At 48.2% G+C, this 14,429-nt stretch overlaps 1 protein-coding gene across 1 annotated transcript in view; it reads left to right on the top strand.

Annotated features, from left to right (window-relative positions):
• The first annotated feature begins 6,049 nt into the window (after positions 1-6,049).
• Positions 6,050-14,429, top strand: part of LOC134965131 (claudin-16-like) — a 227,701-nt gene continuing 219,321 nt past the window's right edge. Inside the window, exon 1 of the mRNA XM_063941660.1 lies at positions 6,050-6,207. Coding sequence (XP_063797730.1) covers positions 6,094-6,207 — 114 coding nt within the window. The 5' untranslated portion in view covers positions 6,050-6,093. The remainder of the gene's footprint in view (positions 6,208-14,429) is intronic.

The raw sequence follows: 14,429 nt of genomic DNA, 5'->3' as shown, positions 1-14,429 counted from the left end.
TGTGTTGTTTTTGTCTATCTTATGTTATACTCATTAACAACTACTTCTCCCAGTAAAGATAATATAGTATTTGTATACTAATGCCCATTTCTCTGATGTCCTAGTGGATGCTGGGAACTCCGTAAGGACCATGGGGAATAGCAGGCTCCGAAGGAGGCTGGGCACTCTAGAAAGATTTATGACTACCTGGTGTGCACTGGCTCCTCCCACTATGACCCTCCTCCAAGCCTCAGTTAGTTAGATTTTGTGCCCGGCCGAGGTTGGATGCACACTAGGGGCTCTCCTGAGCCTTTAGAAAGAAAGTATAGAAATTAGGTTTTTTATTTTCAGTGAGACCTGCTGGCAACAGGCTCACTGCAGCGAGGGACTAAGGGGAGAAGAAGCGAACCTGCCTGCTTGCAGCCAGCTTGGGCTTCTTAGGCTACTGGACACCATTAGCTCCAGAGGGATCGACCGCAGGCCCAGCCTTGGTGTTCGGTCCCGGAGCCACGCCGCCGTCCCCCTTACAGAGCCAGAAGCAAGAAGAGGTCCGGAAAATCGGCGGCAGAAGACATCAGTCTTCACCAAGGTAGCGCACAGCACTGCAGCTGTGCGCCATTGCTCCTCACACACACTTCACACTCCGGTCACTGAGGGTGCAGGGCGCTGGGGGGGGGGGGGGCGCCCTGAGAAGCAATAATAACACTTTGGCTGGCAAAAATACCACAATATATAGCCCCAGAGGCTATATATGTGGAAAATACCCCTGCCAGAATATAGGAAAAAGCGGGAGAATAGTCCGCGGAAAAGGGGCGGAGCTATCTCCCTCAGTACACTGGCGCCATTTTCCCTCACAGCTCCGCTGGAAGGAAGCTCCCTGGCTCTCCCCTGCAGTCTACACTACAGAAAAGGGTAAAAAAGAGAGGGGGGGCACTAAATTTAGGCGCAGTATACATTTATATAGAAAAAGCAGCTATAGGGGACATAACTCAGTTAGTCCCTGCATTATATAGCGCTCTGGTGTGTGCTGGCATACTCTCACTCTGTCCCCCCAAAGGGCTTTTGTGGGTCCTGTCCTCTGTTGTAGCATTCCCTGTGTGTGTGCGGTGTGTCGGTACGGCTGTGTCGACATGTTTGATGAGGATAATGATGTGGAGACGGAGCAGATGCCTTTAGAAGGGATGTCACCACCTGCGGGGCAGACACCTGAGTGGTTGAGCTTATGGAAAGAAATGAGTGCACGTATAGACTCCTTACATAAGAAATTTGACGACATGCCAAATGTGGGACAGCCGACTTCTCAGCTCGTGCCTGTCCAGGCGTCTCACAGGTCATCAGGGGCTCTAAAACGCCCGCTACCTCAGACCGCAGACCCAGATGTCGACACTGATACTGACACCAGTGTCGACGACGATGAGTCTTACCTGATGCCCACTAAGGCCATTCACTGCATGATTGAGGCAATGAAAGAGGTGTTACACATTTCTGATATAAATACAGGTACCACTAAAAAGGGTATTATGTTTGGGGAGAAAAAACTACCCGTAGTTTTTCCCCCATCAGATGAATTAAATGAAGTGTGTGAAGAAGCGTGGGCTTTCCCTGTTAAAAAATTGGTAATTCCTAAGAAGGTACTAATGGCGTTCCCTTTCCCGCCAGAGGATAGGTCACGTTGGGAAACACCTCCTAAGGTGGATAAAGCGCTCACACGTTTGTCTAAAAAGGTGGCACTACCGTCTCCGGATACGGCCGCCCTCAAGGAACCTGCTGATAGAAAGCAGGAGGCGATCCTGAAGTCTGTATACACACACTCAGGCATTATACTTAGGCCAGCTATTGCGTCAGCATGGATGTGCAGTGCTGCCGCTGCGTGGTCAGATAAACTGTCAGAAAATATTGACACATTAGACAGAGACACGATCCTGCTAACCATAGACCATATCAAAGACTCAGTCTTATATATGAGAGATGCACAGAGGGAAATCTGCCGGCTGGCATCTAAAGTAAGTGCATTGTCCATTTCTGCTAGGAGAGGCTTATGGACTCGCCAGTGGACAGGAGATGCAGATTCTAAAAGGCACATGGAAGTTTTGCCATATAAGGGTGAGGAATTATTTGGGGATGGTCTCTCGGACCTAGTTTCCACAGCAACGTCTGGGAAGTCAGCATTTTTACCCCATGTCCCCTCACAGCCTAAGAAGGCGCCGTTTTATCAGGTTCAGTCCTTTCGGACCCAGAAAAACAAGCGTGGAAAAGGTGGGTCTTTTCTGTCCAGAGGCAGAGGTAGGGGAAAAAGGCTGCAACAAACAGCAGGTTCCCAGGAGCAAAAGTCCTCCCCCGCTTCTTCTTCCAAGTCCGCCGCATGACGGTGGGGCTCCACAGGCGGAGCCAGGTACGGTGGGGGGCCGCCTCAAGAATTTCAGCGATCAGTGGGCTCGCTGACAGGTGGATCCCTGGATCCTTCAAATAGTATCTCAGGGGTACAAACTGGAATTCGAGGCGTCTCCACCCCACCGGTTCCTAAAATCTGCCTTGCCGATTGCTCCCTCAGACAGGGAGGCGGTGCTAGCGGCAATTCACAAGCTGTATTCCCAGCAGGTGATAATCAAGGTACCCCTACTTCAACAAGGCCGGGGTTACTATTCCACACTATTTGTGGTGCCGAAACCGGACGGTTCGGTGAGACCCATTTTAAATTTGAAATCCTTGAACACATACATAAAAAAATTCAAGTTCAAGATGGAATCGCTCAGGGCGGTTATTGCAAGCCTGGACGAGGGGGATTACATGGTATCCCTGGACATCAAGGATGCTTACTTGCATGTCCCCATTTACCATCCTCACCAGGAGTACCTCAGATTTGTGGTACAGGATTGCCATTACCAATTCCAGACGCTGCCGTTTGGACTGTCCACGGCACCGAGGGTATTTACCAAGGTTATGGCGGAAATGATGATACTCCTTCGAAAAAAGGGAGTTTTAATTATCCCGTACTTGGACGATCTCCTAATAAAGGCGAGGTCCAAGGAACAGTTGTTGGTGGGAGTAGCACTATCTCAGGAAGTGCTGCACCAGCACGGCTGGATTCTGAATATCCCAAAGTCACAGCTGGTTCCGACGACACGGCTACTGTTCCTGGGTATGATTCTGGATACAGTCCAGAAAAAAGTGTTTCTCCCGGAGGAGAAAGCCAGGGAGTTGTCATCTCTAGTCAGAGACCTCCTGAAACCAAAACAGGTATCAGTGCATCACTGCACGCGGGTCCTGGGAAAGATGGTAGCTTCTTACGAAGCAATTCCCTTCGGCAGGTTCCATGCCAGAATCTTTCAGTGGGACCTGTTGGACCAATGGTCCGGATCGCATCTTCAGATGCATCGCTTAATAACCCTGTCTCCAAGAACCAGGGTGTCTCTACTGTGGTGGCTGCAGAGTGCCCATCTTCTAGAGGGCCGCAGGTTCGGCATACAGGACTGGGTCCTGGTGACCACGGATGCCAGCCTTCGAGGCTGGAGGGCAGTCACACAGGGAAGAAACTTCCAAGGACTATGGTCGAGTCAGGAGACTTCCCTTCACATAAATATTCTGGAACTAAGGGCCATTTACAATGCCCTAAGTCAAGCAAAATCCCTGCTCCTACACCAGCAGGTGCTGATCCAGTCAGACAACATCACGGCAGTCGCCCATGTAAATCGACAGGGAGGCACAAGAAGCAGGATGGCGATGGCAGAAGCCACAAGAATTCTCCGATGGGCGGAGAATCATGTTCTAGCACTGTCAGCAGTGTTCATTCCGGGAGTGGACAACTGGGAAGCAGACTTCCTCAGCAGACACGACCTCCACCCGGGAGAGTGGGGACTTCATCCAGAAGTTTTCCAGATGCTGGTAAACCGTCGGGAAAAACCACAGGTGGACATGATGGCGTCCCGCCTCAACAAAAAGTTAAAAAGATATTGCGCCAGGTCAAGGGACCCTCAGGCGATAGCTGTGGACGCTCTAGTGACACCGTGGGTGTACCAGTCGGTTTATGTGTTCCCTCCTCTGCCTCTCATACCAAAGGTATTGAGAATAATAAGAAAGCGAGGAGTAAACACAATTCTCGTGGTTCCGGATTGGCCAAGACGAGCGTGGTACCCGGAACTTCAAGAGATGCTCTCAGAGGACCCGTGGCCTCTACCGCTCAGTCAGGACCTGCTACAGCAGGGGCCCTGTCTGTTCCAAGACTTACCGCGGCTGCATTTGACGGCATGGCGGTTGAACGCCGGATCCTGAAGGAAAAGGGTATTCCGGAAGAAGTCATTCCTACGCTTATTAAAGCCAGGAAAGATGTTACGGCAAAGCATTATCACCGCATATGGCGGAAATATGTTGCATGGTGCGAGGCAAAAAAGGCCCCAACAGAGGAATTTCAGCTGGGTCGATTTCTGCATTTCCTGCAAGCAGGAGTGAATATGGGCCTAAAACTAGGCTCCATTAAAGTACAGATCTCGGCTCTGTCGATTTTCTTTCAAAAAGAACTAGCTTCAGTACCTGAAGTTCAGACATTTGTGAAAGGAGTGCTGCATATTCAGCCCCCGTTTGTGCCTCCTGTGGCACCTTGGGATCTCAACGTGGTGTTGAGTTTCTTAAAATCACATTGGTTTGAGCCACTAAAAACCGTGGATCTAAAATATCTCACGTGGAAAGTGGTCATGTTATTGGCCTTGGCTTCAGCCAGGCGAGTGTCAGAATTGGCGGCTTTATCATGTAAAAGCCCTTATCTGATTTTCCATATGGATAGGGCAGAATTGAGGACTCGTCCCCAGTTTCTCCCTAAGGTGGTATCAGCGTTTCACCTGAACCAGCCTATTGTGGTGCCTGCGGCTACTAGGGATTTGGAGGACTCCAAGTTGCTAGACGTTGTCAGGGCCCTGAAAATATATGTTTCCAGGACGGCTGGAGTCAGAAAATCTGACTCGCTGTTTATCCTGTATGCACCCAACAAGCTGGGTGCTCCTGCTTCTAAGCAGACTATTGCTCGCTGGATTTGTAGTACAATTCAGCTTGCACATTCTGTGGCAGGCCTGCCACAGCCAAAATCTGTAAATGCCCATTCCACAAGGAAGGTGGGCTCATCTTGGGCGGCTGCCCGAGGGGTCTCGGCTTTACAACTTTGCCGAGCAGCTACTTGGTCAGGGGCAAACACGTTTGCAAAATTCTACAAATTTGATACCCTGGCTGAGGAGGACCTAGAGTTCTCTCATTCGGTGCTGCAGAGTCATCCGCACTCTCCCGCCCGTTTGGGAGCTTTGGTATAATCCCCATGGTCCTTACGGAGTTCCCAGCATCCACTAGGACGTCAGAGAAAATAAGAATTTACTCACCGGTAATTCTATTTCTCGTAGTCCGTAGTGGATGCTGGGCGCCCATCCCAAGTGCGGATTGTCTGCAATACTTGTAAATAGTTATTGCTAACTAAAGGGTTATTGTTGAGCCATCTGTTGAGAGGCTCAGTTGTTTTCATACTGTCAAACTGGATATAGTATCACGAGTTGTACGGTGTGATTGGTGTGGCTGGTATGAGTCTTACCCGGGATTCAAAATCCTTCCTTATTATGTCAGCTCGTCCGGGCACAGTGTCCTAACTGAGGCTTGGAGGAGGGTCATAGTGGGAGGAGCCAGTGCACACCAGGTAGTCATAAATCTTTCTAGAGTGCCCAGCCTCCTTCGGAGCCTGCTATTCCCCATGGTCCTTACGGAGTTCCCAGCATCCACTACGGACTACGAGAAATAGAATTACCGGTGAGTAAATTCTTATTTTGTGGTTTTCTTTTGCTTTAAAAAAAGTTGTTTTAAAGATGTAAACCTTTTTATACTGTCTCACCACAAGAAGAGTGCACAACTCATTAATCCACTCACTTCCACACTGTCATTTTGTTTCCCTCTCTCAGATTCCAAGAGACTGGTCACGTTATAGAATGAATTGAATTACAAGAGACTGGTCACGTTATAGAATGAATTGAAAGTAATGACCTGTTTGGACTCAGCTGCAACTTTCTATCTATCAACCAGTCTAAGATATTTGTTTCTTGATATGCACAGAGTTTATTTGTGTTTTGGAGACCTACAGACTTAAGAATGATCGTGATGCTGCAGTTATTGTCCCTCTGTCTGGCTTTTGTCTCAATGGTGTTTCTAGTTGTATCCACGTGGACTGACTGCTGGATGGTGAATGCCGATGACAGCTTAGAGGTGAGTAAAATAAATAATCGATAATAAAGTGACAAGAACCATTCACATGCTGGAATCTAAGCAAGAGCTTGCTTGGCCTATTTCTAGGGCTATCTTAACATATAGGCACACTAGGCAGCCTCCGAACAGAGGCAGATAGGGGTAAAACAATCAGAGTAGCAAGACAAACATTCTTTGCCTGCCTCCCAGCTTGCAACAAGACAGTGAATGGCTGTTAGCATGATGATTGGTGGATGGCTGGAGCTATCCACCAATCGGAGTGCTGACACCATTCACTATGTGGAAGCATGTGGAGAGATGGTACAGAACAGTAGGAGGACCATGTTATGATTTTTCTATAATTGGTTCCTATGAATGGGAGTGTAGGGGCACCAGTGCACTCTTTTGCCCAGGGCCTGCAATGCTGTTAAGATGGCTGTGCCTACTTTTTTTTTAGATGGTAATTGGAGCAATTGTGTGTGACCAATCCCTTCTGAAAAAGAGCAGCACTATAATAGTTGTGAAATTATGTGGAAATAAAGAGCGATGCTCTGCATTTCACTGTGGAACTCAAGCATGTGTCTGGTTACAACCTGCAAGTCTATGACAGTACCGTAACTAGACATTTTAGCACTGTATGCAAGAAACAGCATCGGCGGCCCCCCATATTTAAAATAGGGCAAGTGCGTGCTGAAGGCCAGTGCACTAAAAATATAGGGGCATGGCTTCATGGGGAAGGGGCGTGGCCACAAATAATACCAATTCATATTACGCTGTACAATAGTCTCCAGTATTCATATGATGCCACACAGTAGCACCACTTACACACATTACACCAGGTAGAGCCCCTTTTACACATTATGCCAGGTAGAACCCCTGTCACACATTATGCCAGGTGTAGCCCCTTTCACCCATTATGCCAGATAGAGCCCGGGTCACACATTACTCCACATAGAGCCCCATTTTATACATTACTCCAGGTAGAGCCCCTATCACACATTACTCCAGGTAGAGTCCCCTTTTACACATTGCAGCAGCAGAGTCCCCTTTTTACACATTACAGCAGCGGAGTCCCCTTTTTACACATTATGCAGGCAGAGTCCCCTTTTACAAAGGGAGAGAGAGAAAAAGAGAGAGAGAGAGAGAGAGAGAGAGAGAGAGAGAGAGAGGGAGAGAGTGTTATACTTACATCTGCTCCAGGCCAGCACTAAGAGCACAGTAGGCTATATACCCACATAGAGAAATGCAAACAGCGCACTCCCTCTCACACACATGCCCACACTTATTCCCTAGTACTGATGTCTCTGTGCTCCCCTCACAGGGGTCAGGAAGCCGCATTGTCCATCAGCGGATACTCTGGCTGCACTTCTTTGTAAATCCCCATCTTATGAAGATGAGCAGCGGGGAGCGCGTCACTTACCATAAGCATAGCCTGTCCCCCTGACCAGCCACCCTCTTCTGGCTGCCACATTGCTCTGCACAGAGCCGGCTACATTGCACACACTCTGTGCACAGGAGACAAGCGTGCACAGAGTGCAGACACGGGTCGGCACCCGGTAGATGTGTAATCACTGCACGGCCAGCTGCCAAGGCCAGAAGTATTAAACCAGGTAGCTGGGCACCACAATACCTGTGCGCCCGGCCACATGTGTGTGCCAGCGGATGCTGTTTTTTACTGGTGCATGTGCATCGATATGGGTTTTGGTTATGTGTGACTATAGCTCAGGACCAGAGTTTTTCCCGGGATCGACCCGGGTTGCCTGTTCTGTGAGCGCATCTGACATCTGACAGGGGAGCACATGGAGCAGAGTGGCAGCTGTACCTGCAGCACTAGTGCACAATTGAAGGAGACACAGTGGCCAGACTCAGCAGTACCATTGGGCTGGTGAAGCAGGAGTTACAGTCGAAAGCAGTGAGGCAGCTGCAGCACCAGTAGGCAGGTGCAGAAGACACAGTGGGCCAGCAGCAGAATCAGTGGGGCAGCCGCAGCACCAGTGGCCAGACACAGGAGACACATTTGGGGTATATTTACTAAAGGCCTGGTTTTTAGAAGTGGAGATGTTGCCCATAGCAACCAATCAGGTTCTAGCTATAGAATAGCAGGAGCTATAACCAAAACAAGTGTCCCCTATAAATGACACACCAAATCCTAGGATGGACCCAGTTTCACTGTGAACACATCTGAGTCTGACTCTGGAATTTTCCAGGTTTTTGGTGTAGTGTGAATTGATAGACCCCGAGTCTGAAGGCTCGTACACACTGGTCGATATATCGGCCGTTCTCTTGAACGGCCGATATATCGCGGGACCGTTGGCCAGTGTGTACGGCCGATACGTCTGTGAACTCCGTCGTTCACAGACGTATCGCGTTGGCCGCGCAGCACAGCCGACGGCCAATATATCTACCGATATATTGGCACGTCGCTGTGTGTGTACGGGGCGGTCGCCCGACCGCCTGTACACATGCTGCGGCTGCCGGCGGTGATTGACAGCTGAACTGGGCGGGCGTGTGTACACGCCCGCCCAGTTCATGACGTCAGTCCCCGACGGATCGGGCAGTGTGTATGCACAACACACTGCCCGATCCGTCCATAGATATATCTGCAGATCAATTGATCTGCAGATATATCTATTAGTGTGTACCCACCTATAGTCATGTACTTCCTAGGTCTTATGGGGGTCATTCCGAGTTGATCGCTCGCTGACGATTTATGCAATGCAGCAATCAGGTGAAACAATGGCATTTATGCGCATGCGTATGCCCCGCAAAGCGCACGCGCGACGTACGGGTACAAAGCCCTTTGTGGTTGTGCTCAGGTTCTAGCAAAGTTTTTCTTCGCACTGGCGGCCGCTAGAAGATTGACAGGAAGGGGGTGTTACTGGGTGTCAACTGACCGTTTTCAGGGAGTGCTTGCAAAAACGCAGGCGTGTCTGAAAAATGCAGGCGTGGCTGGGCGTTCGCTGGGCGGGTGTATGACGTCAAATCCAGACACAAATAGGCTGAAGTGATCGCAAGCTCTGAGTAGGTTCAGAGCTACTCAGAAACTGCACAAACTGTTTTTGCAGAGCTCGGCTGAACATTCTGCTAAGCTAAAATACACTCCACAGTGGGCGGCGGCATAGCGTTTGCACGGCTGCTAAAACTAGCTAGCGAGCGATCAACTCGGAATGATCCCCTATGTGTGAAAGGAGTATTACTCTCATCAACATTTATAGAAGTGGAGAATTTGCCCATAGCAACCAATCAGATTCTGATTATTATTTAATTAGCACCTTCTAGAAGATAATGGCTGGAATCTGATTGGTTGCTATGTGCAACATATCCACTTCTATAAACCCACACCTTAGTAAATATACCCTAAACTCTCTGGCCCAAAATGTTCTTAGAAAGTAGTTATAGCTGAGCATCTCTAGAGGGAATGCAGTACTTGTTAAATAGTAACCTGTTCAAGAAACAATTGGCAGCTGGGACGAATATAATAAATGATCTTGCAAAAAAAATGATACGGAAAGGGGAAGTAGTTAGTGGTGACAGGCATACAGTAATTGTGTGCACCGAAGGCGCAAGCACTCCCAGAAAATGGGTGTGGTCTGGCTACAAGGAGTGTGGCCTTCCAGGATATGCCGTTCTGACGCTATATAGGTGGCTTGACTAAGCATACTAGTGTGGACATTCCCACTTGGAAAAAAATCCACCAAGAAGATTTTGTGCACCTTCCGCAATACAGTGGCGTTCAGGAAAGTGTTCATATGCCTCCATGGCTGGCATGGGTCCCCCCAAACGGTAGACCCACAGTTCACGTTATGCCAAATAGTAGTGCCCACGGTTAATACATTATGACGAAGAACACTGGGGTTCATTCAGATCTGATCGCTGCTGTGTGTTTTCGCACAGCGGGCGATCAGATCCGAACTGCACATGTGTATGCACCGAAATGCGTGGGCGCATCATACAACAGCAACAGGCATCGGCAATTAATGATGGATGGTGTGAAAAATCAAAATGCACGGGCGTTCGCAAAGTGATTGACAGGAAGAGGCCGTTTGTGGGTGGCAAATTACCGTTTCCCGGGAGTGGCTGGAAAAACACAGGCGGGATCAGGCGTTTTCAGCGAGGGTGTCTGACCTCAGTGTCAGGTCTCTAGGTTTGTCTGTCCCCGGCGGGGGCGCTAGTGGGTCAGTGTTGGTCTGGTGGATAAAACGTGGAGGCAATATAAATGTCCTGCGCATAGGCGCTGATGTTTTATTGTTACTGAGCAGATCGGATAACACAGTATAAACAGAAAACCGGTAATGGAATGACAATGGTTGATAACTGGATTTAAATAGCTGAGGTCTCTTGCAAATGAAATGTAAAACAACAAAACTGAAGGCTGATGATATAACTAAAGTCCAATAGTACTTGATAGCACACAGTCTCGGTATAACGTAAGATAAAGTAACTTGAAAGGCAGAACTCCGGTATGTATAGGAAACACTCAGTCTCTATAAAGCACCCAAGTCCAGATAGTTTTACTAGGCTCAAGCAGGAAACAGTCTCTAGGCCATCAATAGTAATGCTGCTGAAATGCACAGATGGAATACAGATAGCCAGTGTACAAGTGAGATGGTAATACGAACACCTGAGGAGAGTATCTGCTGCTGGTGATTGTGGCTGGATGGAATTGAAGTCCGGAGTTAACAGGAGAGCTGTGAGAATGAAGACTGGAACAAATGGAAGTAACCACGGGGATCGCTGGAAACAGGAACCAGAAGAACTTAGGCTCACGGTGTGTCACTTGTTGTCCGAGGCAATGTGAGAGAGCCACAAGCTGGAAGTTATACCTCCTGCCCAGCAGTGATTGGACACAAACTGCAGGCGGAGATACAGAGCTGGATTGAACATCAGAATCAGCTGCGTGCAGGTGTCATGGTAACGTCCACACAGGCTGGACATCGGCACCCCGCAAAACCCACACAGGACCAGACTCAGGAGTACTCAGCAACGTGAAATAGAACGCTCGCGGTTACTACACCCATGCAGCCACAACTGGGGCCAAAACCTCCGGAGGCCCGCACACCAGCGCGCTGGTAAGTGAGACGTAGCAGAGCGCCGATTCCTGACACTCAGCTCCGACCTCGATCAGCAAGAATCAGTTGCTTGGGAAGAGTAAGTCCTGGGCTGCGCAAAGACTGCACAAAATCAGTGTGTGCAGCTCTGCTACACATGCGATCGCAGACATGCGATCGCACACTTGCACAGCAAAAATGCTCTTCCCCTGTAGGCGGTGGCTATCTGATCACAGGACAGCAAAAAATGCAGCCCAGAGATCAGATTTGAATTAGGCCCACTGACCCTTTTATATTATACCGGACAGTACTATTTCAAACAATAGTGCCAACTGCTCACATAACACAAACAGTAATACATACTGTATGCACACAGCTGGAAAGCAAATCCATTAGCATGTCCACTCTGTTCACTGGTGTCTGTTCCCCCTGGCAACTGCACACCCTTTTATACTGGGGGAGGGATATGCTCTGCTCTCCAGTCTGATGCGTCCGAAAGTCAAACTGCAGTGATGTTTCATATAGAAAAGTGCAGCGAACTTATTGGCCGCATCACAGTGATGGGCAGCAGGGGAATTTTACCTGCAGATTAAGTGTAAGAAGTACACTGCCCATACTATGCCCCTATGGACACCTGGGGTTTGCAGAGGTATAAGGGACACACACACACACACACACACACACACACACACACACACACACACAATGACAGCCCCCCTTAAATCCTCCACACTGCCCATTACTCTTATAATAGTTACCATGCTGTATGCTGCTGCTGACTCCCCTCTCTGCAGGGTCTCAGGAGTCATGCTGTGTTTAAGGGACAGTCTGCAAACTGCTTCCCACTATAAAAGTGTAGTCAGCAGTGTTTGATTACACATGATATCTCAGCTCACGGGACTCGGGAGACTGAAGAGAGGACCCGGAGCTCAGTTACCGCCTACTGCTGCACTCTGATTAAAAAAAAAATATGCCAGAAATGACAGGGGGGGGGGGGGGGCACGGGGCCGTGTGCCCCCTACCTGAATCCGCCGCTGAATATAGCTTTTATGCACACACTTTTCCATGGTGTTCTAGACTCTGTTAAACTGTTCAGCCTATTGCAAATACTCATTAACTGTCGCAATTCAACTAAGCCAAACTCTGTGTGACAGGCATCCTATTTACTATTAATGATACTGATCTATGTCGAAACTAGAGATGTGCGGCGGGCACTTTTCGTGTTTTGGTTTTGGTTCTGGTTCCATGCTTGTGTTTTGGATCTGGATTGGTTTTGCCTAAACCACCCTTTCGTGTTTTGGTTTGGATCTGGATGATTTTTGAAAAAAACTTAAAAACAGCTAAAATCATAGAATTTGGGGGTAATTTTGATCCTACAGTATTATTAACCTCAATAATATTAATTTCCACTCATTTCCAGTATATTCTGAACAAATCACACCTCACAATATTGTTTTTAGGCCAAAGGGTTGCACCGAGGTGGCTGGATGACTAAACTAAGTGACACAAGTGTGCAGCACAAACACCTGACCCATCTAGGAGTGGCACTGCAGTGGCAGACAGGATGGCATATTTAAAAAAAATAGGTCCCAAACAGCAGATAATGCAAAGAAGAAAAAGAGGTGCAATTAGGTAGCTGGATGTCTAAGCTAAGCGACACAAGTGTGCGGCACAAACACCTGGCACATCTAAGAGTGGCACTACAATGGTAGACAGGATTGCACTTAAAAAAAAACTAGGCCCCAAACAGCACATCATGCAAAGAAGAAAAAGAGGTGCAATGAGGCAGCTGTATGACTAAGCTAAGCGACACAAGTGTGCGGCACAAACACCTGGCCTATCTAGGAGTGGCACTGCAGTTGCAGACAGGATGGCATTTAAAAAAACTAGGCCCCAAACAGCACATCATGCAAAGAAGAAAAAGAGGTGCAATGAGGCAGCTGTATGACTCAATCCTGTATGACTAAGCTAAGCGAAACAAGTGTGGGCACAAACACCTGGCCTATCTAGGAGTGGCACTGCAGTTGCAGACAGGATGGCATTTAAAAAAACTAGGCCCCAAACAGCACATCATGCAAAGAAGAAAAAGAGGTGCAATGAGGTTACATAGTTACATAGTTACATAGTCAGTGAGGTTGAAAAGAGGCAAAATGGCCATCGGGTTCAACCTGTATTCTGCGTTAATCTGTTCATATTATAATGTGCCTGCTGAATTAATGGTTTAGTACCGATTGACAGCAATGATTCCTACCACTCCCAGATAATTTTAATGTCAATATACTAACTGCTAAAGCCCTGGATACGTTTTCCAGTTAGAAATGTGTCAAATCCGTTTTTAAATGCATTTACAGAGTCTGCCATTATTACCTTCTCTGGCAGTGAGTTCCAAATCTTTATTGCTCTTACCGCGAAGAACCCTTTCCTACGTTGTGTATGGAATTTTCTCTCTTCCAGCCTCAGCGAGCGCCCACGCGTACTATACAGAGTTCTTTTAATTAACAAATCCGCTGCTAGCTCCTTGAAATGACCCTTTACATATTTGAAGATATTAATAATGTCTCCTCTTAGTCTCCTCTTTTCTAGTGTGTACATATTTAGCCTAGTAGGACTCTCCTCGTATTCCAGCGACTCTAACCCTTTAATCAATTTAGTGGCTCACCTTTGACTCTTTCTAGTTCCCTGATATATTATTTATAATATGGTGCCCAGAACTGAACACAATATTCCAGCTGTGGACGTACCAATGATTTATACAGTGGTAGGATTACATCCTCGTCCTTTGTCTCAATGTCCCCTTTAATGCACGCAAGCACTTTACTTGCCTTCTTTACTGCAGTTTGGCATTGTGTACTCAGGGCCGGTTCTTGCCCTTGCGGCGCCCCGGGCAAAAGTTAGGGGCATGGCTTAACATGGGGGCGTGGTCAGCCACGCCCCCCATTTGTAGCGCCGCTGAAAAAAAAAAAAGTATACTTACTGTACCCCGCTCCTGTTTCCAGACCCTGCAGACCGGCGCCGCTCTTCTCCTCGGATCTATGGGAGAGACGTCAGTCATGACGTCTCTCCCATAGCACAGCATAAGCGCTAGAGGTCAATTATGACCCCTAGCGTCTATGCCACAATGCTGTGCGGTGCGCGATGACGTCATCGCGCACCGCACACCAAAGGTCCTCTCCATGAAGGGAAACTAGACACTTA

Source organism: Pseudophryne corroboree, chromosome 10 (assembly GCF_028390025.1).
Source record: "Pseudophryne corroboree isolate aPseCor3 chromosome 10, aPseCor3.hap2, whole genome shotgun sequence".
Classification (NCBI taxonomy): Eukaryota; Metazoa; Chordata; class Amphibia; order Anura; family Myobatrachidae; genus Pseudophryne; species Pseudophryne corroboree.
The sequence above is the reverse complement of the archived record's forward strand: the minus strand, read 5'-3'. Positions and strand labels throughout refer to the sequence as shown.